Source organism: Triturus cristatus, chromosome 7 (assembly GCF_964204655.1).
Source record: "Triturus cristatus chromosome 7, aTriCri1.1, whole genome shotgun sequence".
NCBI lineage: Eukaryota > Metazoa > Chordata > Amphibia > Caudata > Salamandridae > Triturus > Triturus cristatus.
This window is the reverse complement of record NC_140590.1, coordinates 956,124,704-956,149,689: the sequence shown is the minus strand read 5'-3', so window position 1 is coordinate 956,149,689 and position 24,986 is coordinate 956,124,704. Positions and strand designations below refer to the sequence as shown.

Genomic DNA, 24,986 nt, shown 5'->3' with positions numbered 1-24,986 from the left:
TATTAAACTCAGGTTGGGTATTCTACCCTTGGCCTCTTTCTACCTCAAGATTTTCTTCTACAAACCTAATCTCCCATTTGCTTGCTTTGCAACTACATGAAAGAGCTAGGAATATTTCTTATTTTCCTGCAGCAAATACAGCAAACCTGGATTGAAATGGACCATTATTCCCTTATGCCAGCTCATGTGAATAATTATGTGGATGGTGGCTCTAAGGATTTGTAGAACAGATTCCAATGTGTGCGTGGTGTTTACTGTATCAAAATATTTACATCCTGTATGGAATTTAGGAAGCAATCAAATTCAGCTTCTTTTTTCAAAACTTTGTATGTTTCAAAGTTTTGCTCTTTCTCCCCCCCATCCCCCCACCAGTGCAACACAGGTCCAGGGGAGTGAGGCGTTGCATATACTATAGAGGGTATTTGGGAGGTCATAAAAGGTTGGAGGTTTATGCAAACAAAAGCGTTTACACATACGGGCATTGTTAGGGGTCACAAGCTTGCTAAACGGGTGCTAGAAGATGATTTCTAGTGGAGTTTCCATACTGTAATACCAGTATTGAAATTGGAAGGACGGGCCAAGGTTGTTCTAAAAAGAGGGCAAACACGGTAGAAGATTAAACGTTAAACAGAGGGAGTTTTTCTCCAAAGATTCTCAACTGATCACAGTATTAAAACAAAGAAAAATATTCGGCTATAGGGCATAGGGAAAGTAAAGTGTGTGTAGCCTGGGCACAATTAGGTACAACCCAGTGACAAATATGGACAGGTAAAACAGGGATCAATTGGTACTGAGAGCAACGTAAGTGCATGCAGCAGGGCCAAAAAATAATTTCAAGGATAGTAAAAGAAACATAGGACGCATGGAGGAAGGAGCATGGGGTCGCTCTAAGGACATAGCTGGTAGGAAGGCACACGTTTTGGAGGCGAGCCAAAGACCGCAGCTGCTGCAAAGCCATGTGGTCATGTGGATTGGAACAAACATTAATAAGTTGCTTTCCATTTTAGGTTATGAGCAGGAAAGAGTCCAGTCAGGTAGCAAAAGGGGTATTGTTCAGAAGCTGGGTAAAGGATTGCAGGAATTAGGAGCACAGTAAAAGGGCATAGTGGAGAAGGATGTAGCGGTTGGAGCAAGGCAACAGTACCGGCGGTATGTACAGACTTTTGCTAACATTACAGCTAGAGGTTCAATTTCAACTGACAATTTTAAGGAGTTGGTGGTGCTGGGCAAAAACTTTGTGGTGTGAACCAAGGGTGCAAGTAGTAAATATAGGTCCTGCATTTCAAAGGATCTGACATGAATAGTATACAAGGTAAAGCTGAATGGTATAGATATATCATTACACAAGTAGTAACTTGTGCATCTGAAAGAGACACGTTAGTGATAGATTCCTTACCTTAGAATAGATACCCCAGCGATATCAACCCCGGTGGTGGGTCTGCAAACAGGATTACACCAGAAAGTCACGGAGAACAGAACAGCCAAAGAAGCCGTCTCTCCGGACCGGACTGTAAAGGCAGTAATGCTTGGTAAACGTGTGCAGCGAGGCCCACGTAGCTGCCTGACAAATGTCCTGCAAGGGAACACCGCGTCCCAAGGCAGTAGTGGCTGCAGTTACCCTGGTCGAATGGGCACGCAGCCCCACAGGAGGCTTCTTCTTAGCCAAGGAGTAACATGCTTTAATGCACAGAACGACCCACTGAGAGATGGTCCGTTTGTGCACAGCCCGACCTTTTTTGGCGCCCACGTAGCCAACAAAGAGCTGGTCGTCCACCCGGAACTGCTGGGTACGCTTTAGATAGAATGCGAGCGCACGTTTCGGGTCCAGACGGTGGAGCCTCTCTTCCTACCTCGAAGGATGCGGAGGTGGAAAGAAGGTAGGCAAAGTGATGGTCTGCCCGATGTGGAAGGGCGTGACCACCTTCAGCAAAAAAGGACGGGTCCTTAATACCACCTTGTCCGGATGAACAGAAAGGAAAGGGGGTTTGCAGGAAATAGCCTGGAGCTCACTCACTCTTCTGGCAGAGGTGATAGCGACCAGAAAAGCCATCTTAAGAGTAAGAAGACGCAAAGGACGGGTATGAAGGGGCTGGAAAGGAGCGCACATCAGATAGGTCAAAATGAGATTCAAGTCCCATTCGGGCATGATGAACGACACAGGAGAAAACGTGTGCGTAATGCCTTTAAGGAAACGGTTAACAACCGGGGACCTAAAGAGAGAAGGCTGATCTGGAAGTCTCAAAAAGGCAGAGATGGCCGAAAGATAACCTTTGATAGTGCCCAGAGCAGAGCCCTGCTGGGACAAAGAAAGAAGGAACAGAAGAACTTCAGAAAGAGGGGCAGAAAGGGGATCCACAGCCTTTGCTGTGCACCATGCCAATAACTTGTTTCACTTGCAGGCGTATACCGTTTTAGTGGAGGGACGCCTGGCTGCCAGAATGACATCACAGACTTCGGGAGGAAGATCGAAAGCTGTCAACTGTCGCTGCTCAATCTCCACGCATGGAGGTGGAGGCTGGACAGGTTCGGGTGGAGGATCATCCCCTGCTGCTGCGACAGAAGATCCTCCCGAAGAGGCAGTCGGATCGGGGGATCGATCGCCATACTGAGTAGCTCAGGCTACCAGTATCTTAGTGCCCAATCCGGAGCCACAAGGATTACTTGGGCCGGTCGCGCCGAATCTTCTTCAGCACTCTGCCTGCCTAGCGAGTGCCACCTTGGAAATTCCAACGAGCAGAACTGTTCACATTGCGCGTTCTCTTCGGTGGCGAATAGATCTAACCAAGGCTCTCCCCACTGCTGAAAGAGACCTTGCGCCACGTCAGAGTTCAGACGCCATTCGTGATCCATCAAGCACCAGCAGCTGAGTTTGTCCACCCTGGCGTTCAGAGAACCTGCCAGGTGTTGAACCACCAAGGCAATGCCATGATGTTCCAGCCATGTCCAGAGGCGCAGAGCCTCCTGACATAGGGTCCAGGACCCCACCTCACCCTGTTTGTTGCAATACCACATAGTGGTGGTGTTGTCCGTGAACACCTGCACCACACTTCCCCGGACAGAGGAAAGGAATGCGTTCAGTGCAATTCGGATCGCCCGCAGCTCCAAAAGGTTGATATGGAGCCGGGACTTCGCCGGAGTCCGCTGATCTCCGCCTCTCCCAAGTGGCCTCCCCATCCCAGGAGGGACGCATCGGTCACCACGGTCTGCTCCGGTTGGGGAAGGGAGAGGGATCTGCCACTGACTCAATCGCGATTCGTGAGCCACCAATGCAATTGTCGTGCAGTGCCCTCCGAGATCTGGACATGATTGGACAGGTTGCCCTGATGCTGTGCCCACTGGAACTTCAGGTCCCACTGCAGAGCCTGCATATGCTATCTGGCATGTTGCACAAGCAGGATGCAGGAGGCCATCAGGCCCAGGAGCCGGAGGGTCATCCTGACTGAAACCCGGGACAGAGGCTGAAAGATCATAATCATAGCCTAAATATCCCGGACTCGCTGCTCAGGAGGATAAACCCGAAACAGCGTCGAATCCAGAACCGCTCCAATGAAGGGGAGCTACTGAGAGGGACTCAGGTGCGACTTCAGCACGTTGATGGAGAACCCCAGCAAATGCAGGAGGTCGGCCGTAGTCTGAAGGTGGGTGAAGACTGTCTGGGGCGAGCCTGCCTTCAACAACCAGTCATCGAGGTAGGGAAAAGACTGACACCCCTGACCTGCGCAGATGAGCTGCGACCACCGCCAACACTTTCGCGAACACCCGAGGGGCGCTGGTAAGGCCGAAGGGGAGCACGGCAAATTGAAAACACTCTTGGCCTACAGTGAACCGCAGGTAACGCCGGTGGGCCAGCAGGACAGGGATGTGAAAATATGCGTCCTGCAAGTCCAACGCTACCATCCAGTCTCCAGGGTCTAGGGCAGCCAACATCTCGAACTTCTCCTTCCGGAGGAAGCGATTGACGTTCCTGAGGTCCAAGATGGGGTGCAGGCCCCCTCTGTCCTTCTTGGGGACCAGAAAGTAGTGGGAATAACAACCATGTCCTACTTCTGGCCCAGGAACGCGCTCAATGGGCCCCTTGGCCAAGAGGGCCGTGACTCCCTGCTGGAGAAGCACCTAGAGATCCCCTGACATGCGGTGGCACCGAGGTGGCATGGCTGGAGGGGAGGACTGAAAGGGTAGAGAATAACCCCTGCGGATGATCTGCAACACCCACTAGTCCGATGTGATATCGCGTCAGTGGGGGAGGTGGTGGCGGATCCTGCTCCCACCGGCGTGGGGTGCTCCACAAAGCTCAGATTAGGAAGGTTTGGAGGTAGAAGCAGCGGGGGCGGAGGTGGACTGACCCCCACGCTGATTCCCAGACTGCCCCTGCGGAAGCCGCGTCCGCGTGAGGCTGGTCCTGCACAGGCTTGCTTAAGCAACGTGTCTGGGCGCCCCTGCCATGGCCACAAAAGGAACGAAACCCAGGAGTGGCCGGGCCTTTTGCAAAAAGACCCAAGGACTTGGCCATGGCCCGCGAGCCCTTAAAGCGCTCCAGAGCACGGTCAATCTTATCGCCAAACAGGTGAGTGCCATCAAAGGGCATGTCCATGAGCGTGATCTGAACATCAGGCAAGAACCTCGTGGATCTCAGCCAGGCGTGGCGACGAAGCTCCGCCGTCGTAGAAATCACCCTGCCGAGTGAGTCAGCGGTGTACAAACCACACCAAATGGCGAACTTAGCCGCATCTTTACCCTCAGCAACTGCTTGGGACAGCACAGCGTGGACCTCCTCAGGACACTGAGGCAACACCTGAGCAACCGTATCCCACACCGCGTGGGAACAGCGGCCCAACAAGCAGGCGGTGTTCACCGACCGCAGTCCCAAGCTGGCCGAAGAGAACAACCGCTTTCCGAACTGTTCCAGCTTCCTAGAGTCCTTATCCGGCGGAGCCGTGGGAAAGGCACTCTGCGACGTCGAGGCCTGGATGACCAGACTCTCAGCCGTAGGATGAGTGGTCAGAAACGCGGGGTCACCAGGCACCGGGGAGTGACGCCTGGCGACATTCTTATCCACAGGAGCCCCTGTGGCCGGCCTCGACCAAGTGCCCAACAAGACGTCAGTGAGGGCGTCACTGAAGGGAAGCAGGGGCTCCGACGAAGTGGACGCCGTCTGGAGCACCTCAGTGAGGAGATTAGTCTTGAGGGCCACCGTAGGTCGAAATTGAGGACCTCAGCCGCCCGACGGAGCACCATCGTGTAGGAAGCGCCCTCCTCCATAGTAGGGGGAGGAGAGGCAAACCCCGGGTCAGAGGAGACAGAGGTCGCCTGCGTCCTCCAGGTCGTCCACCCAGTCCTGCTTGGAGTCACACTGACGGGCAAGCGGGTCATCGGACCCCTCCCAGTCCTCCTCCACCTCCGTTGCAGGAGGAAGCGGCCGCTGCGGCAGAGCCGGAGTCGGAGAAGGAACATACAGCGTCGGAAACCGGGCTGGCGCCGTCTCCCAATGCGGATCCCAGGCAGGAGCAAAATGGTCCTGGAACCGGGGCAAGGGCGGAACGAATGGCACCCACTGCAGTGGCGGAGCCGAGGGCGGCGCTGGGGCCGGAATCGCCGGACCTCGTGGCGCCGGCGCCAACGGCGCACGAAGCTGAATGCGCCGGTGGCGTCAACGGCCCAACAGGATCTGGACATGGGACCGCGGGGCCCGAAGGCACGCCGGTGGGAGCCCGAGGCCTAAAAAGGCGGTCCATGGTGGCAAGAAACTCTTGCACCTGTTCGGGAGTAGCCGACAGACCCGCGTAATGCGGGTAGGCCGCGGGACTCCCAGGCTCCAAAGGAGCCACAAGCGCAGAGCCCCTGTCCCCCTCGTCCACATCCGAGGAACGACGGGGGGCCGTCTGAGAGCGAGCACGCTTCTTCGACTTCTTTTTATGACGTCGCTTACTGGAATCCGAGGGCGAAGACTTGGAGCCCGAGGAACGACTACTGCGACCCCGCGAGCGATCCCGGGAACGGTCCCTGGATCTGGAACGGCACGGGGACGAGAGCCGGGCCTCCAGTAGCTTCCGGCACCGCTCACTCAAGGCTTTCGGGGCCATGGCCCGACAATCCTGGCAGGACCGGGAGTCGTGGCCGGTCTCCAGGCAGTAGAGGCAGACATCGTGGGGGTCCGCTACTGACATATTGTGACGGCAGGCCCCACAAGACTTAAACCCAGGCATCCCTACGTGCACCAGGAGAAAAAAGGGGAGACAAAAAGCCTCAAAAGAGTAGTCAAAAAGTGACTACGGTACATGCTCTAACCGGATCTGCGCTTGCTGGAGCGGGAAAAGAAAGAACTACCGTCAGTGCGCATGGGTGGCACCTAAGTAGTCTCCGTGACGTCATCACCGCACGACGCCACCTACTGACGCGCAGGGGTACTGCTAGCAAAACTTTTCGGATCCAGTCTGACGCCTGGGGATATTCTAAGGTAAGGAATCCACGTGTATCTTTCATAAACAATAATATATGAAGTTTTTTTTTTAATCATATCTCTTGTTTCCCTTGAATAATTATTGCCATTTTGGTGCCTATTTGAAGCTAAACATATACTAAATATACTCTTATTGTAAAGTGGTGTCAGAGTTTTATTGTGTCATGCTTCTTGCTAATTAACAGTTTTGGTATTCTAAATGCTGTACACTTGTTCCTTTGATTACGTCTGACTGCTTTGTGCCACCACTACCCAGGACTGAGCTAAAGGTTTTAACTAAGAACCTAACTGGACTGGATGGATATTGTGACATTATTACATGGCGAGGCCTTACAACCACATCACATAATAATCCACTTTCCTACAGGAACAACCTATAGTTCTGTATTAGAGAAAACTTCAAAACAAAGATGGTGGTTACCGCTTGTTTTAACTATGTATTGAGAATACTGCCACCTACGATACCTCCTACGCAACTATAGCAAATTGATAGTCCAATCAAATATTATGAGCGGCAGGAAAACACTCCAAGAGTGGCAATGACCTTTATTCTATTTCATTGTGATAATGTTATCTTTCTAGAAACAGGTCTGTAGGAAGCTGGCTCTTTATATAGTAAAACAAAAAGAGGTATGCTGTGTAAATAGTCTAGGGATCCCTTATGAGTTGACAGGGGATTGCGCTAGTAATCCCAATGTGCTCTATTTAGGGTAGTGTGGTTGAGCAGCCTTAGGCTGATCAGAGAGGAGTGTTAGACATTTGCAGTACATACAGAGTAAATGAACGATACATACTCAAAAAGGAGATCCACACCGATTTGGAAAAGTAACACTTATGTTATACATATTTTGAACACCAAATACTACGTAATTGGGTAAGTACTTTCTTTTGAGGTATCACAGTTACGAAAGTATACAGAAATACACTTGCATCGGGGGAGGTATCACAGTTTCAGTATGAAAGAGTACACTGGAACTTGTATCTTTCAAAACGGTAATGTTGGTAATTTTATCCTATGGGAAAAAAACATACTGCATACGGGAACTTAGCAGGGACTTACGGGACTGCTCTTCAGGACTTAAGGTATGTATGGGGCAAGATCCAAGGCAGCATCAACAGGTCACCTTGGTCAGCTCCGGGGTGTCTGGGTGCAGAGGTGCGATTCGGTATCTGTTGCCCCGCTGAAGTCAATTACGAACAGTCAGGTTACAAAGAGGCTGCAAGCAGGGACTGGGGGGCCAGTCCAGGTGAACCCATAGGGGGTCTCAGTCCTTGAGATGCTCAGGCACGTAAGGACACTGCTGGTATCTGCTGAAGTGGTGATTTCTCTGGCGGGGTCGCGCTCCGGAAGACACTCGCAGATTGAAGGTGACCTACTAAAACTGGCTGCAGGTGTGAGCTAGGGTGCCCGTCCTGCCAAACCGAAAGGGGGTTCAGCCATGGAGGGTTTCAGGACTCCATGGGCACAGTTGATCCACTTCTCCTTGGACTCCGGGGCTCGAATGCAGGGGTACTTCCAGGTGTCGGGTTATGGTGTTCAAGAGGCTTTTGCGGTTCCTGCTTTCCTGCAGACAGAGGCTGCAGGCTGGGACTGGGGGGGCAGTCTGGTTAAACCCAAGGGGGGTCTTAGCTCTGGAGGGTCTCTATGCCTAGGGGTACTGTCGGTTCATGGCAACACGGGTCCGGGGGCTCGAGTGCACTACTGCTTTGTCCAGCGGGGTTGCGCTGGCAGAGGCTCGTGTTGGTCCGTTGGTGCCTGCAAACGTGAAGGGAAGCAGCTCCTCTGCTCCATGGGAGATGTTGCTGGCCAGGTGAAGTCGTGGTTCATTCTTCCACAGCTTTTAGAGGTGATACCGCTTTCTGGGCGAACTGAGTCTGTGCAATTAAAAGGGACAGCAGGCAGGCTGGCGCCAAGTCATTTGCTGTTCCTCAGTTCTCACATTGTGGGCTCTTTGTCCTTCTTACTACTTCCAGGCAGACCAATCGGATGTGATGGTGTCAGGGAGTCATCTAAATACTCAGTTTAGGGGTGTTAAGGGGAATGAAGAGTAGTAGCCAATGGGCTACTTACCCCTGGGGTCACTACACCTCTTAGACGCCCACTTCCTGTGCATCACCCTGTCCCAGAGTCCATAATTTTACCACAACCAAAATGGTAAAATTCAAATTTTGTGTTCACTTCAGGTAGCCTGGAGGTGCAACACGCCTCCTTGCATGCTGTTCTGGGTCCAAATGGGCTCTCTGCCTTGACAGGCTAATGTACTAGCCATCCTGTTCGATGTGGTGTAAACACACTATCACCTAAGGGAGGAGTCCCCTACCTCATGACTAGGGAAAACTTCTTCGAGAAAAACAAAGTGCACACATCCGGACTCATCATTAGATTGCGATCTTATGCAAAGCATGTGATCTACAGCTCACATGCCACAAACATGTTGTTCTTTACTGGCAGACCATCACCTGTGTCCACTTCATGGGTACATGAGGTGGTTTGACTGGGTGTCAGAGAAAACATATGCTTGTACTGATTGAGGACCCTCCTGCAACATCTTGCTGTTGGCCAGTGGGGCTGCCTGCCAAGGCTACTCTGTCCACTGACCCATCAACAGGGTTCTGACAGAGGAAATCAGGGAGAGGGTCACTCTCTTCCTCCTGTCCCTCATCAGTTGCAAAGGGCAAACTCATGTCAGCCCTGTCTACAAAAGGCTTCAGGAGGTTCACATGAAGTACCCTGTGAGGTCTTCTTGGAGTGCCCAGGTCCACCAAGTAGGTGACCTCACCTTTCTGTTCCAAGATTGTGTGAGGGCCACTTCATTTGTCTTAGAGAGCTGCTGGGGCCATAGGCTCCAACACCCACACCTTCTGGCCTGGCTGGTAAACAGCCAGGACAGCTTTTTGGTCATGCCACGCTTTCTGAAGCTCCTGGCTGGCCTCCAGGTTTTTACTGGCCTTCTTCATGTACTCAGCCATGCGTGAACGCAGGCCAAGGACATAGTCCACAATATCCTGTTTAGGAGGTTGCTCCCAGCCCTTCTTAACTAGACACAATGGACCACTAACTGGATGTCCAAACAGAAGTTCAAATGGGCTGTAGCCAACCCCCTTCTGAGGAACCTCTCTGTACGCAAAGAGAAGGCAGGGTAGTAAGACAGCCCATTTTTTGCCTAAGCTTTTCTTGGAAGTCCGATGAACCTTTCAACAAGCCTATTACACTGTGGATGGTAGGGCGTGATAAACTTATAGTTTACTCCACACTCATTCCACATTGCAGTTATGTAACTAGACATGAAGTTGGTGCCTCTTGTCTGTTAGGACCTCCTTAGGGAAGCCCCCTCTGGAAAAGATTCCCAGGAGGGCCCTGACCACTACAGGAGCTGCAGTGGTGCTAAGGGGAATTGCTTCTGGATACCTAGTGGCATGGTCCACCACCTCCAGGATGAAACTGTCCAGATGCAGTTGGAGGGTTCAAGGGATTAACAAGGTCAATCTCTACCCTCTCAAAGGGAACCCCAACCGCTGGAAGCGGAAATAGGGGGCCTTTGTAGTGCTACCAGTCTTACCACTCTTGGCAAGTGACACAGGAGCGACAAAACTTATCGGTGTCGTCTGACATATGGGGCCAGTGAAAATGAGGAACAAGCCTGTCCCAAGTCTTACTTTGCTCAAGGTGTCCTGAAAGTGGAATGCCATGTGCCAGGGAGAGAAGAAAACCCCTGAACATCTAAGGTATTACCAACCTCCTGGTGGCACCAGGTTTGGGGTCTCTCCCAATAGATCCTATGGGATCTACTGACATTCCCTCCTTTCTCAGCAGCAGCTTGCTGTCTGAGTGGTTCAAGAGAGGGGCAGGATTGCTGCTCCAAACTCATGTTTACCCTGGCAGGGCCCCCTGCCCCTAAGAATTTAGCCTGGTCAGACCCAAGTGCCTCTGGGACAGTTCCTTCACAGGAACTGAGATCAACCCCCTCAGGAGACTGATCATCACTGGGACTTAGGTAGGAGGATAATTCCTAACCCTTCCTGCTCCTTCGCTTAGGAGCAATCTGGTCCATTTTCCAGGATCCAGTGCTCCTTCAGTGCCGAGCTGTTTGGCCTGAGCCCTCGTGACTGAGACTGGCAGAAATGCCCATCATTTCAGCATGAGTTCTCAACTATACTTCAGACCAGGCTGAAGTATGTAAATCATTGCCCAACAAACAATCTACAGGTAGGTCTGGAGATCTCACAACTCTCTTAAGTCCAGTTACTCGTCCCCAGCTGAGATTCACAACTGCCAAAGATCAGTCCTGACATTGCTAGCATTGGTTACTTGGTACATTTGTCCAAGTATGATTTGTTCAGGGGACACAAGTTTCTCTGTCACCATGGTGACACTGCCCCCTGTGTCCCTGAAAGCTATTGCCTGTACTTGTCCAAGTTAGTGGGACTAACCAGTAAGGTGGCAGGATCAATGCCACAATCACAGACTACTAGAACAACCCGAGCTGGAGTTCTGACTAGGCCAGAACCCACCCAAGGTTAACTCAACAAATCCCTTGGTTGCTGTACTACCACTTGTACTGGTGCAAGGAGTGGTAGTAGGTTCCTTGGCCTTTGGACAATCAGCATCTCTTGCCCAATGGGTCTGTACTTTACATAAATAACACCAAGGTTTCTTTTTGCCTTTCTTGGAATTTTGGGACAGCCCTCCCTCCTCCAATGCAGGTTTTTGTGGACCTTAAGAATACTCCTTTTTGTCTTTACCCTTGTCCCCACCTTTACCTGAGATTTAGAAGAATCTTGCTTCTTCAGGTCACCTCCATTGCCATGATTTTTCTGCTTGACCCTGGTGCGGACCATTTTGTCTGCCTTCTTTCCAAATTCTTGGGGAGAGATCAGAGTCCACCAGGTACTGATGCAAATGTTAGTTCTGACAGTTAAGGATGTGCTCCCTCATTATCAAACTGAACAATCCTTCATAGTCCTGTACCATGCTTCCATGAAGCCAGCCTTGCAGAGCCTTAATAGCATTACCAATGAAATCTACCCAGTCCTGGGTGTGTACCTTTTGGGTGTCTCTGAACTTAATCCTGTACTATTCAGTGGTTAAGCCAAACCCATCAATGAGTGCACTCTTCAGAACTGAATTGTCAGCATCCTCTTCTCTAACAGAGGAGCTTATCTCTACCTTTGTTAGCAAAGGAGAGCCACAGGATAGCTGCCCACTGCCCTTGAGGGACCTTTTGAACTTGACAGGCTCTCTCTAAAGCAGAGATCCATTCCTGGATGACATCACTCCTCCTGGTAAGGAGGGACTATCTTGCTCAGGTTCCTAGTATCAAAAGAGTTTTCCCTGACTAGGGACAGGAGGACTGCCACCATGGGAATCTAATTCCAGATTTTTCCTAGCTTTTTGGACTTCCAGCGTCTCCTTATCAAGGGCCAACTGATCTCGCCTGAGCTTGAGTCTAGCTCTCTCAAGTTTGATCAGGTGGTATTTCCTCTCCAAGAGCCCTCTCTCTGACTAGTGACTGAGATCCTTATGTAATGTCCTGAAGAATTAGACTCAGCAGAGAAAGACCTAGATCTCCTCTGTCTGCTTTGAATGCTCCCAGGAGGAGTAAAGGGGGACCTACTTCTAGGGACACCCTCTGTGCCATATGCCCTATCCCCTGGATAAGAGTTCATCAAGGTGGAGTCCTCAGACTCCTCTTGATCATGCTCAGAATTAGGGCCACTGGGGGTTACCCCTCCTGCCCCATATTCTGGAGCATTTCCATCCACTTTGTCCTGATACCCTGACCTGTCAGGGTTCTGGAGATCATCTAGGATAAGCACCTCTAAGAGATGCTTAATGGTTGGATTGCTACCTGTCTTTACCTTCCTAGAAGTACACAGGATCCTAAGTTCCTGGAACTTAAGACCACTGTATCTAGAAGACTGGGCCTCATTGGGGCCCACTATTAAAGACATGCCTAGGTGTAGTGTGGTGCTGCACCTACCTACCCTAGTGGAAAAAAAACTTTCTAAGATTGGAGCAAGGGCTTCACTAGACCCTTGTCAACCAATCTATAAGTTCAGTAGAACTTACTAAGTCTATCTAAATATTATATGTACCTAATGCTAGTGATAATTTTTCAATTAATTCACACCTAGATTAGCTGGTAAAACAATGCAGGCTTGAATCCCAACCGCTGTACATCAATGTGAGAGGCTGGCTTAGATTATGGTGCTCACTTATGTAAGTGTAGCACTTGACACTAATCCAGGCAACCCTTAGGGAGTTTTCTAAGGTTGTCTAAGACTGCTAAAATCACCATAAGGGTTGCCTGGATTAGTGCAGGGTGCTACACTTACATAACTGAGCATCACATACTAAGCCAGCCTCTCACCGTACTCACATGTGCTATAATGCCCTGCCTAAGGGGTGACTTGCATATAGCCCATGCAGTATCAAAGTATGGCACAGTGCCATTTCATGCTTTCTAAATGTTTTTCACCATGTCACGCAGCCTACAATGGCAGTCTGTGTGGAATTTGTGTGTGGGTCAATTACGGTTGCATAAGATAAGCAGCAGCCCCTTGGGACCCTCTTTAGTACCAGTTACCTAGGTACCTGGGGTGCCATTTATAAGGGACTTACAGGGGTACTAAAGTCCTAAGCCAATTGTGAAACAATTAGATATCACTTTGTTTTAAGGAAGGAGCACTGGCACTGAGGTCTGGTTAGCAGGCCTCAGTGCATTGTCAGGGTAAAAACAAACAGCATCTAGTAACTAAAAAGGGGGGCAAAACGTGTGGAGGGTGACAATTGCAACAAAACGTTAGTTTCCTACAAGGTGTACCACCATCAAACAAATACCAGCAATCTGATTGCAACACCCGCTTTGGAACTAGCCCCATTACATAATACACGAGGCATTGAACGATTAACTACACTTAAGAAAATATGGCTGGACTCAGCATTGATGGTGCCAAAATCTGCATTCTAAGACACTGGATAACAAAGACACCCCCAACGATGAAAAAGTGGGTAGAGGGATAAATAAATGTTTTATCTTATGAAGGACTGATTTTTAAACTAAACAGCCAGCTTCCCATATATGACTAAATATTGGAAGCATATATGAAGTGAACAGGAAAATAATCATTGGTGAGGGAAACCAAGGAAGATATAAGAAAGATAATACCACATTTTTTACTGATCAAGATGACAAGAGCGACATACCGATATTACCAAACAGACTTATTTATGATGTAATGGTGAAATGCTTTGAACTCACTGATGGAGAGAAGAGAGTTGCATGTTGTAGGGAAGAAATAATTGTGATGTTCCTTTATAAGCTAGAAATAATATTTACAATCTGAATAGAACTGTACTAATGGATTGAGTAGGTTGAACAGGTGTATGGTTAATGAATAAGGATAGTGATCTCAAATAACATTATTTCAAAGGAAATGATAATTGACTGAGGTTTTATCTTTACTTTCAATACAGCTTGCATATAAGTTAGGTTTCGAGCTATTCTAATGTCTGGAAAAAGTGGTCTTGTTATATGAAAATGGCAACAAACCACATGGCTTATTATATTTGCAGGTCATGGACTTGTCAATCCCATGTATAGATTGATATAATGTTAACTTTATTTATTTATTTTTTAATTAAGAAAAAACAAATTTCTCAATCTACTTCATGCCTATGCACCATATACCCCAAGAGGAGTCAGACCACATCTTGTGACTCAAGAGTCTAACAAAAACAACTAGCCACGTCAGAGTCAGAGTGCAAGACTAGCGGGCAGGAGTATGCTACGCATGTGTATTTAAAGCTGTACCTGCTACGAACACTATATGTCAGAGACATGTCTCAAAAGGCATCAGCTAGTTCAGTCAGGTACTAACTAATGAAAAAAGCAAAAGTGATCATCTATCAAAACAGAAGATTACAGATGTGGGTCCGCAACATTATCTTGATTTGCAGTTCTCAATTCTCTTGACGTCTAAGTTCCAACTGTACAACATAAACCCACGCTGAACTGTGAAATGAACAGATATCCAGCCTAACTCCCGCCTATTGTTTTACAAGGATTTATTATTCCACATCTGCAGGTTTATTTTCCAAGAAGCCCCATCAAATGTCTTCACTGCTGGGTACTGGAAGCATAGATATACTGGACTTAATAATCTGGACATGGCATAGTTCTGCAATTACAATACAAACAGGATTTTATGTGTATGTTGTTTAACTTACCACTTCTTGAACAACATCAGAGCAAACCACACTTCTTCCTCCAACAAGCACCTCAATAGGTTTATTTAATATTCGGCGAGCTAAAGCTTCCATAGCTCTGGGAAAAGTCGCAGAGAACATGACTGTCTGGCGGTCTGGCCTGATATTGTCTACAATTCGCATAACCTGTTGGAAAATATCACATTCAATTACAATTGCAAATATACAAATTTTGAAATATTCCATCCTTTAATCACTAAGTTTTTTATAAACTGCTGATTTAATTGTAGATTTCCATGAAAGATTATTTTCCTAGATTGTTACAATTCTACATGAAAAAGAAAAGTTTTTCAAACAGAATTTTGAATTATATAGTAAAAGTAATTTAAGACTCAAAAATTATCTCTAAACTGCAAAATTAGTGCAACAGCTTGGTAAATTGAACCATTCCTTTAAAACTAACCTATGACAATGTAGACCTAAGTGACGTGGCCACCTGTATGAAATGCAATTGCTTCAAATTGAACTCTGACAAGACCAGGGTGCTAGTCTTCCAGAAGAGCGACTCGCCATGGGACTCCATCTAGTGGGCCCACAGACTTTGGCCCCACACCCCGCTTGCAAGCGAGAAACCTCTGAATCATCACAGACAACAAACTAGACATGAAAACCCAAGTCAACACAGTGGTCCTGCTTCAAAAGTGGCTCCCGGATAACACCAGGGAAATGATCACCCAAGCCCTAATCAGCAGCAGGCTAGACTATGGAAACGCCCTGTAAGCAGGGATTACTACCAGCTCACACTAAGACTACAGACTGTCAAAAAGGCAGCAGCCAGACTAGTCCACAAACCGCTCACGCCGAACCCACATCACACCACAACTTAGGTAACTCCACTGGCTACAGGTACAAAGGCGCACACACTTCAAACTCCTCACCCACAACTACAAAGCTTGCCAACACATTGGGTCTGCCTATCTAAAAAGCTGTATTTACTTCCACCAACCTTCCTGACACCTCTGCTTTGCCGTTCTTTCACTAGCACACAACCTGCACATACACAAAAGCAGAGCAGTGGGCAGGCCTTCTCGTACCTAGCCCTAAAAGCCTGGAACGACCTCCCACAACACATGAGAGATCTCTACTCTCTTCTTGAATTTCACGAGAAGCTGAAGTCCTGGCTGGGAGATCAGGTGGTCCAGTACAGCTGGTTTATATACTCCCCAGTGTCCACCAGCGACTCATTCCTCCTTCTCTTTAATGCAATGTCCAGATAATGCTAGCAGGTCGTCTACAAACACTTGGTCCTCATTTCCAAGTGTTTAAGCTTGACTTTTCAGTTTAACCCATCCCCTCTACAATTGTCAGGTACCTAGTGTCACTCAATCGGAAGGCACAGGCCTATGGGATAACATGTAATCTATTTTAGAGTAGGTGTTTATGCCCTCTAAAATAAAAGGAGAAGCAGTTGTTTCATTAGTTTCCTTCTGTTGCAAAGTGAGTTCTACTCATTTAGTCCCCTGGATTTTTCACTTGTAACTAATCAGTTTTTGTCCATTTACTCTGAGTGAGCCTCACTTCCAGAGTCTCAATAATGGTAAATTCACAGTTTAAGATAAGGCAGCTACTAAACCAATGGAAGGGGGGGCCCCCTCTGGGCTGGATACACTTGAACACGTGTGCAAGACTACCATCTTTCCCAGCCAGGTTATCTGTGCACAGGTAGTCTATCGCAGAAAGGATCCTTCAGTATTGGTACAGACTTGAGGTAGGCCTTTTAATGTGAATGGGTAGTCCTAGTGTAAATCTGTAGCGCTAAATGAAAGTTTGAGGTGCTTTAAGTCTGTTACACATTATAGATAAAATATGGACTAAACTAATAACCTACCAGGTTTCCTCCCTCCTGATAATCACATACTGGGAAGTGTGGCATCTGGATATTCTAGGATGCACCATTCTACACACTACAGAAATAGCATAACCTCTCTCTCGCCATCCAGAGCGCCCTATCCCAACCCAGAGGTGGGGTCACCAAGGGACTACCCGCCCCTGTAAAACTGGTTTGGCAAGTGGTTTCCCTCTCCTGATCCTAGTGCCAGTGTCTCTGCCTCAACAATGAAGCAGCTCCTTTCCCAAGTGTTACCCATATGCCCTTCAAAGGGGGCTTTGCTTTTAAAGCTCACCTTTAGGAATAACACCCATGTGGCTATCTGTCTGAGATAGGTAACACCTCCTCTAGTGGCATGCCCCTATTATTATCCTCCCTGGGTGTGGGTAGCATGTCTCCCCAGGAAAGCAGAAAGCTGTCTCCAGGACAGACCCAGAGTACAACAGTAAACAGGCACGGGAAACCTTGGTCAACTTAAGTGGCAACTTCTAAAGTTGCACTTTGTCCACCAGTGACATTAAACTCAATTTAACCATTAAGTCTTCACACCTGACCCCCACAGTCTCGGTCTGTCAGTTCAACAGGCAGGAAGCACCCGGTTCAAGCTTTGTGAATCTCCCAGTGCTTAATTTGTGAAAAACATAAGTGCCGGGCCCTCTCAGGGGGCCGCCGCAGCTGGCACAAGCCCATTGCTCCTGTCAGCGCCGCCTGTGGCAGAACCAACACAACTACTAACCTTGAGCCCCTACAAGTGTGACAATTCAGACTTATTCCAGCAACAGAAATTTTAAAGTATACTGAATTAATAACCAATTGTAGTCATGCTCGTCTCTATGCTAGACAAACAGCGCTACCATTTGGCAAACTGTCAGAAGCGCCGGTGTTAACAATTAAGTGCTGGTGCCGAGCACCGGAAACCAGTGGCTCAAATTAAGCACCTGGAATATTCAAGCCGGCAGAGGCTGCGTGGATCGCTCCCAAGGTACCACCACGTCTTGCTGCTTCCTTTCAGTGCTACAACACATGCTGGCCCCAAGTGGGGGCACTGTCACAGAATACATCAGATTGTTATGTCAGGATCTTGCAGGGATGGAAAAGCAGGGTGCAAAACAATGCCAAGTTGCAGCAATCTTTAAAAACAATCAGCCACACACCTTCTGATTGATACAATCTATCTTAAAGCCTCTTTACTACAGATATTGTATTTAATTAAACAACTTCATGTAGCTTTTAATACATTCCATCCCTTGCTTTGAAAACCTTCATAATAATCTTCCAGTGGACTTTAAGGGCTTGCAGATTTCGCAATATTCAAGCAGGGCTATTAAGTACATTAATATTTGTTATTGGTTGCCACTTGTCTGTTCACTCTTCACCTTTTTTTGAACAGAAGAACAAGTTACTGAACTGTTATAAAGTTCTTTCTGATGGATACCATAACTGTACACTCTTCACCTTTAGAATAATCTCATAAGCCAGATTGGACCTTCAAGATTTAAACAACATTGCAATACAGCACTGGTAGGTGGCGCCGAGCAGCTCTGAGCTTGACTTCGTTCCGATGACAATGGAGCTGAGGGTCAATGTCAGTTTCTTTCTTGACTTGGTCTGTGCCCTCCGACGTGGGGCCCAATAACAATCAGAGGTATCAATATGCAGATGTCAAGTTTGGGACATTGTTAGACTGAAATAGAGACAATTACACAGAACGATGCCGTGGGTAGGCAGTGAGGAATCTACACAGAGTATCCACCAGATATAGCGTTACTGAAGGCAAGTATCTTGTTCTTCTGATAGATACGTAAACTGCAGATTTCTCATCTTAACAATAGATGCGAAAGCAGTGCCTCCTCTAAGTGGTGGGTCTGTGGAATGGCTCAGATCAAAGAGTCCTGCAGGACCGAACAGACAAAATGCACTTCACCTTTTGGCTTAGCTTTCAAGGCAGTACTGCTTTGTCAACGTGTGCACTGATGCCCATGTCACAGCCTCAACTGTCAAGGACAGGCCCTCCACATGCCAACGCAGTGGTAGCAGTCTTGGATCTAGTGGAATGGGTCCTCAGAGTAGGAAACTGGCTTTGTGTATACTATACCAAAATGAGGTATAGTGTGCACATTGTACAGTGGAACCCCAAAGGTATGCAGAAGTAAAAGTAGATAGCAGCTTACTCTCTATTTGTGGTAGTGTGGGCGAGCAGTAAGGCTTTATCAGAGGGTAGTTTCAGGCATTTGTTGTACACGCTCAGGCAGTAAATGATGTCACACACTCAAAGACTGAACTCAGACAAATTTGTTTGTATCAAAAATATTAAGTTATTTTATTTATTTTTTTTTTTTTTTTATTGTAAGAGTTTTATTGCACTTTGTTAACACACATCCAACATGTCGAGAATCATTTATACTGCACTTGCCTACATCCACCTCGGGCCGGCTACATGCAATTACAGTTTTGCGCTACAATGCTAGTTGTACACAGCTCATCAGCCGACATCCAGCGGACCGGCGGCGTGGTAACCTACATCATGCAGGTGTGTGTCAGTGCTCCGCTCGCTGTCTGGTACATTTGTAGTCTTACATTTTAACAGTTTTTGGTGTATTGTACGCGCATTTTCGTTTGTAACTGAAACTTATCTTAACATTACCTTCCCCAACTTATAGGTCCCCCCCTGCAACCTCCCCTCTGCGTCACGGCATCCTCCCTCCCAAGCGTCGGCACTGCATAACTGAGCACCCCGTATTGGCATTTGTAGTTTTTCAGCTCACACACTTGCCGTGTCTGTGTCTGTCTTGTCATGTTCAAGTAAATAGGCTCGCAAGTACCCCCAATAGTCTTTGGGCTTAGAGCCGCCCGGCAACTCCTCTTCATATGTTACTAGCGTATCTCGACAGTACACCATGTCTTCAAGCCAGCGTTTTACTTCTGGCGCTCTTTTACTCTGCCAGTGTAGTGACACCCTTCTTTTAGCCAGCAGCAGCGCCACTGCACAGAATCTACGCCTTAAAGCTTTCAGATGTGGAGTAATACCCAGCAGACAGACCTTCGCCTCGCACTTCACTGCAACCCCCAACATCTCACTCAGAACCTCTACGACCCGTTCCCAATATCCCGCCACTCTACGACAGTGCCAAGCTAGATGCATGAAATCTGCATCCTCCTGACCGCACCTACAACATTTAGAATCATCTCGTAAGCCATGTTTGTGAAGCCTCTGAGGTGTGTGGTACACTTGATGCAAATATTTGTAATGTATAATTTTCAGGTTCCCGTTGGGAGTAAGCATGCCCGTGAGCATGCAAGCGGAATCCCATTCCACATCCGTCAGGGGTTCTGTTAGTCCTGCGCTCCATCTGTCCCTGGCCTTGTGTGTGTTGGTCCCTACCGCCCCTTGTATACTCGCATAAAGTTTGGAGACCAGGTGTGATGCCCTTGGTGTAGTCAGGAGTAGTTGTAGAGGTTCCAGGGTAGGTGGTTCCTCTGGATGTGACGGGTAGTGTTCCCGTAGTGCCCTCTGCAGTCTATAGAAGTTAAAACTGAATAGTGGGGTTGGATTGCTGATGTATCGCAGCTTATCAAGTGTCTGGAATTCGCCATTTGTGTACAGGTCACCCAACGTGTCTATTCCGGCCCGCCGGAACAGATCCATGCCAACCTTTTCTTGTGTTACCGATAGGGCTGGGTGATGCGCTAGCGGGAGCGTGGGTGCATATAGCGGTAAGCAGCCTGCTTCCCTGCCCAGGAGTCTCCATGCTTCTGCGGTCGTATTAACTGGGTTGATATCGCGATCGTGTAGCCTGGCGCGCTTATGTGTGAGCATACTGGGTAAAGGGACCGGATCGGCGTTTCCTGCCTCCACGGCCACGTGTGTCAGGAAGGGCACTTCGTGGTACCAGAAGTGCGCGTATTGCGCCTGAGCGCATAGGTAGTATAGGTAGAAGTCTGGGACCTTGAACCCCCCCCTCGCGTATGGCAGTGTCATTGTGCGTAATTCCATCCTCGCCTGTTTGCCTGCCCATAGCAAACTAAGGACTAGCGCCTTGATGTTGCGGAAGACAGCAGCGGGAGGTTTTATAGGGATATTGTTAAACAAATAGAGGAATTTCGGCAGCAGTACCATTTTCACAATCGCTGCCCTGTCCGCCAAGGACAGCGGAAGCCTGTTCCATTTTTTGATTTTGTCTTCCAGTGCTGCAATCGCCCGCCCGTAGTTCGTTCTGATTACCAATTCTGGGTCTCTATGGAACCATATGCCCAGATATTTGGTGGGTTCCTCATGCCACTCCAGGGGATAATCTAATGTGGTCGGTTTCGTGCTGTCTGTTAGCGCCAATATAAGGGACTTTGCCCAGTTTATCTGCAAACCTGCCTGGTGACCAAACTTTATATATTCTCTCAGAAGCGGATTCAGGTGCTGATCAGGGTGTTTAACATATAACACCATGTCATCCGCGTAGAGTGAGATGTGGATTGGTCGAGAGGGCATTTGAATCGCCGAGTGATGATAATGCTGCCGGATTTTGCAGGCCAGGGGCTCCAGTACTAAAGCGAAAAGCATCGGCGAGAGCGGGCACCCCTGCCGAGTGCCTCTGCAAATTTGTATGGGGTCCGAAATGTATCTGTTTACTCTGATGCGTGCTGTCAAGTTTGTGTACAGCATAGTTATCCATCTTTGAAAGATCCACGGGAAGCCCATACGGACCAGCACTGCGTGGATAAAGGGCCAACCAATCGTGTCGAACGCTTTAGCGGCGTCAAGGAGCACCGCCACAGCCTTCGTCTCCGGATCCAAATAGTGTGCTAATGCGAACAGCGTGCGTGTGTTATGTGTGGTGGCCCTGTCCGGGATAAAACCCGACTGGTCAGGTCTGATTAATAGCGGCATGAGCGGTTTAAGCCTGTCTGCCAGTAGACTAGCTATGATTTTCGTGTCTACATTCAACAAAGACAGAGGGCGGGATGAGTCGCATTTATCTATTTCTTTGCCCGGTTTCAGCAATGCAATGAGCAAGGCTTCCCTCATTGACGCCGGTAGTGTTTGGGCTTCATGTGCCGCCCCGTACAGGTTCACCAAATGCGGTGCAAGTAGGTCAGCATATGCCTTATAGAATTCTGCTACAAAGCCATCCGGCCCTGGTGCTTTATTGTTAGGTAGGCGCCTAATGGTGTCTGTGACTTCTTCGACAGTAACCGGGCGTTCCAAGTACTTCCTATGTCCGTCAGCCAGCCATGCCAGTTCTATGTCTTCCATGTATTTCAGTAACTCAGCCTGTGACGGTGAGGGGTGCGCCTTGTATAGTGTGCCGTATGCGTTCATGAATTCCTGCAGTATACCCTTGGTGTCTGTGATCACCTCCCCGGTGTCAGTGGTTATGGACGTTATATTTTGTGGTGTTTTGCCTGCGCATATCTTTGAGGCTAGTTCCCTGCCAGGCCTACCTCCTTCCCCATATCTCCTCGCTGTAGCTCGCTTGGACACGTATTGCAGCTCTTCAGTCGCAAGTTTAGCATGTTCTGTCAGTAATACCTGGATTTCCCCCAAGATTTTGGTGTCTCCTGTCTGGGTATATGACTGTTCCAGTGTGCGAATGGCCTGTTCGCGTGTGTGCAGTTGTCGTCGCAGCACTCTGAGGATACCCGAGGCTGTACTGAGGCAGACTCCTCTGATTGTAGCCTTAAAGGCCTCCCATAACAAACCCGGGTCTTCCGTTGTCGGGCCGTTAAGGTCAAAGTAGTCTCCTATCGCCTCCTGTATGGTATGAACGTAGACAGGGTCCCCTAGCGCCGCTGCGTTAAAACGCCAGGCGAACGGCGGTGGGTTATAGTGCGGGACCTCAACCTCCAAGAGCACCGGGTTGTGGTCCGATAGTGTGCGGGGTAAGTGAACAACGTCGAGCACCCATGCGAGTACATTCTGCGTGCCCAGCCAGTAGCCTATCCTGGACCAACTGTTATTAGCCGCGTTTACGTGTGTCGCTGTCGTTACTCCTGAGTTGCGCGCCCTCCACAGATCTACCATGTTTAGGTCTTCCATTGCATCCCGTAGCATTGTTCTGGCGTTCCCATGTTGTTCCGCAGTGTGTGCCGCTCTATCTAGCGCATCCTGTAACGTGACATTGAAATCCCCTCCCCAAATAACATGAGGCGCCTGCATGTTCGCAATGGTTCCCCATACCTTTCTAAAAAACCCCGGATCATCCACATTGGGGCCATATGTGTTTACTAATAGAATCTGTTGCCTTCGAATCCTGCCAGCTATCGCCACGCACCTCCCCGCCGTGTCCCTATGAATGTCGGTAATGTCAAAGCCCGTACCTTTCCTAATCAATATGCTCACTCCCCTGGAGTAAGAGGAGTAGTTAGAGTGAGTGACCGATTCAGCCCACCTACCCCCCAGTGTGGAAGCACCGTTTTGACCCAAATGAGTCTCCTGCAAGAAAACAATGTTAATTCGCAGCCTGTCAAAGTAAGCAAACAGTTGCCTAATTTTCTTAGGGTTGCCCAGCCCTCTTACGTTCCAAGTGATTAATTTCAGCGAGTCCCTACGTGACATGTGTTTGTATAGGGTGATGAATGATCAACGCTTGCCGTTCCGTCAGGGTTCCAGAATGCGAGTTCACTGGTATATACCCCATGGTAGGTGAATGTGACAGCGGCATACCTTGAGTGCAATCATTAAACATGTGATAGTACCTTGCCCAGGAGTTCGCCATGCCTCTCAGACACAGAGGTTGTAGTCGGTTGGAGTCCAAATCCCCCACCCTCCCCCCACCCACTTTAGCCCCCGAACTTTGCCAAAGCCATCCCAAGAATAACTGTAACTTGAACTGTAGTGTAATTAACTTCGAAATGGGGCGCACCCTCCGGGGGGTGTCGCCAGGTTCACACATCACCATCCACTTGGTGGATGTGGGCAGAAGTTTGAGGCATGAGTACTGATTCACTTACATGTATCCTTCTACCCCCTCCCCCACCCCACACACTTTCGCAATCATGACCTCCAGTCCGGCCGTCTATGCATAGGTACGCCATATCTTAATTGTCCAACATCCCGGCGCACCCCTGCAAGTTCGCTTTACCTCCGGGTTTCGTCTTCTTGTTGTCGGTGGGCCGCCACTGCCCAAGAGATTAGCGCCACCAGTGTCTCGCGCCATTGCGCCAGCAATCCACTTGTGCGTGTGCGTCGTGGTCCTCATCTTACCCGTAAGTCTATGACCACCACTCTCCACATTCCCAATGCGCTTACTGTACTCACTGTGATAGGGAACTCCTCCGGCCCAACCGATCAACTGTTCCAGGCAGGGAGTATGTCATCAGTTCTTACTCCCACACTCAGTGGGAGAGCCGGGACTCCCGACTTCGCACTGAACCTCCAGCGCCATATCCATCGCAGCCTGCCCTGTGGAGCTCGACAGTCAGAGTACACCTAGCTCCGGGTGTAGAGTAGATCTTACAGTCGTCATCGCACGTGGTCCAGCGTGTCCGGTGGTCATTCAATGTCACTGGTTCGATCGGCCCTTCCCTGCGATTCCATCCTTTTCCCCAGCTTCTTGATATATTCCTGCGCCGCCTGCACTGTTTGGAGTATTATCGGCTTACCCGCTGACATGATTTTCAGTTTTGCTGGGTACAGCATCGCATACTCTAGTCCCAAGTCTCGCAATTTTTTCTTTACGGGGGCAAATTCTTTGCGGGCCATCTGTACCGCCACAGTGTGGTCTGGGTAAAATTCCAGGTTATTTCCTTGATGCGTGATTTTGCCCATTTCCCTGGCCATCCTGAGTGCTGTGTCCCTATCCCTGTAATTCAGCATCCTCGCTATTATCATGCGCGGGGGAGCGCCCGGTTTAGGCGTCGGTGCCAGTGACCTATGGGCCCGCTCAACAAGGAAGACAGGCGAGAATTTATCGGCCCCGAAGAGTTCTTTTAGTAATGACTCCACATAGGTCTCCATCTTCCCCGTGTTTGTGGACTCTGGAAGGCCAGAAATGCGTATGTTGTTCCTCCTGGATCTAGCTTCCTGGTCCTCCACCTTCGCTCGCAGGGTCTCAATCGCCTTATCGTGACCATTGCACATTTTCAAGATAGCCATGGAGTCGTCTTCCGCTTCGGAGATCCTGTGCTCTGCCTCCGTCAGCCGCCCATCATGCTTCTCCAGCTTTGCCGCCATGGTGTCGACCCTCAGCACCACACTGTCCAGTTTGTTATTCATTTCTTGTAGGCTCTGCTGGATCGCCTTTAGTACAGCCTCCATTCCCGAGCCTTCAGACGTGTCACAATCCCCCTCAGTTTCTTGAGTGGTCGCGCTGTTTTTACCTTGTTTGCGGGTCTCGAACTGCAGCTTGGATTGGTGCTTATCCGTTTTACCCATGGTGGTCTCCAGTGTCCTGGTGTAGCGGGTCTGTGGGTCCGCGTGGTACTTGGCTATCCCCACG

At 49.0% G+C, this 24,986-nt stretch overlaps 1 protein-coding gene across 1 annotated transcript in view; it reads right to left on the bottom strand.

Moving 5' to 3' along the window:
- DDX46 (DEAD-box helicase 46) overlaps nucleotides 1-24,986 on the bottom strand; it is a 1,041,144-nt gene that overhangs the window by 357,901 nt on the left and 658,257 nt on the right. The window contains exon 14 of the mRNA XM_085617987.1: nucleotides 14,688-14,852. Coding sequence (XP_085474113.1) covers nucleotides 14,688-14,852 — 165 coding nt within the window. The remainder of the gene's footprint in view (nucleotides 1-14,687; nucleotides 14,853-24,986) is intronic.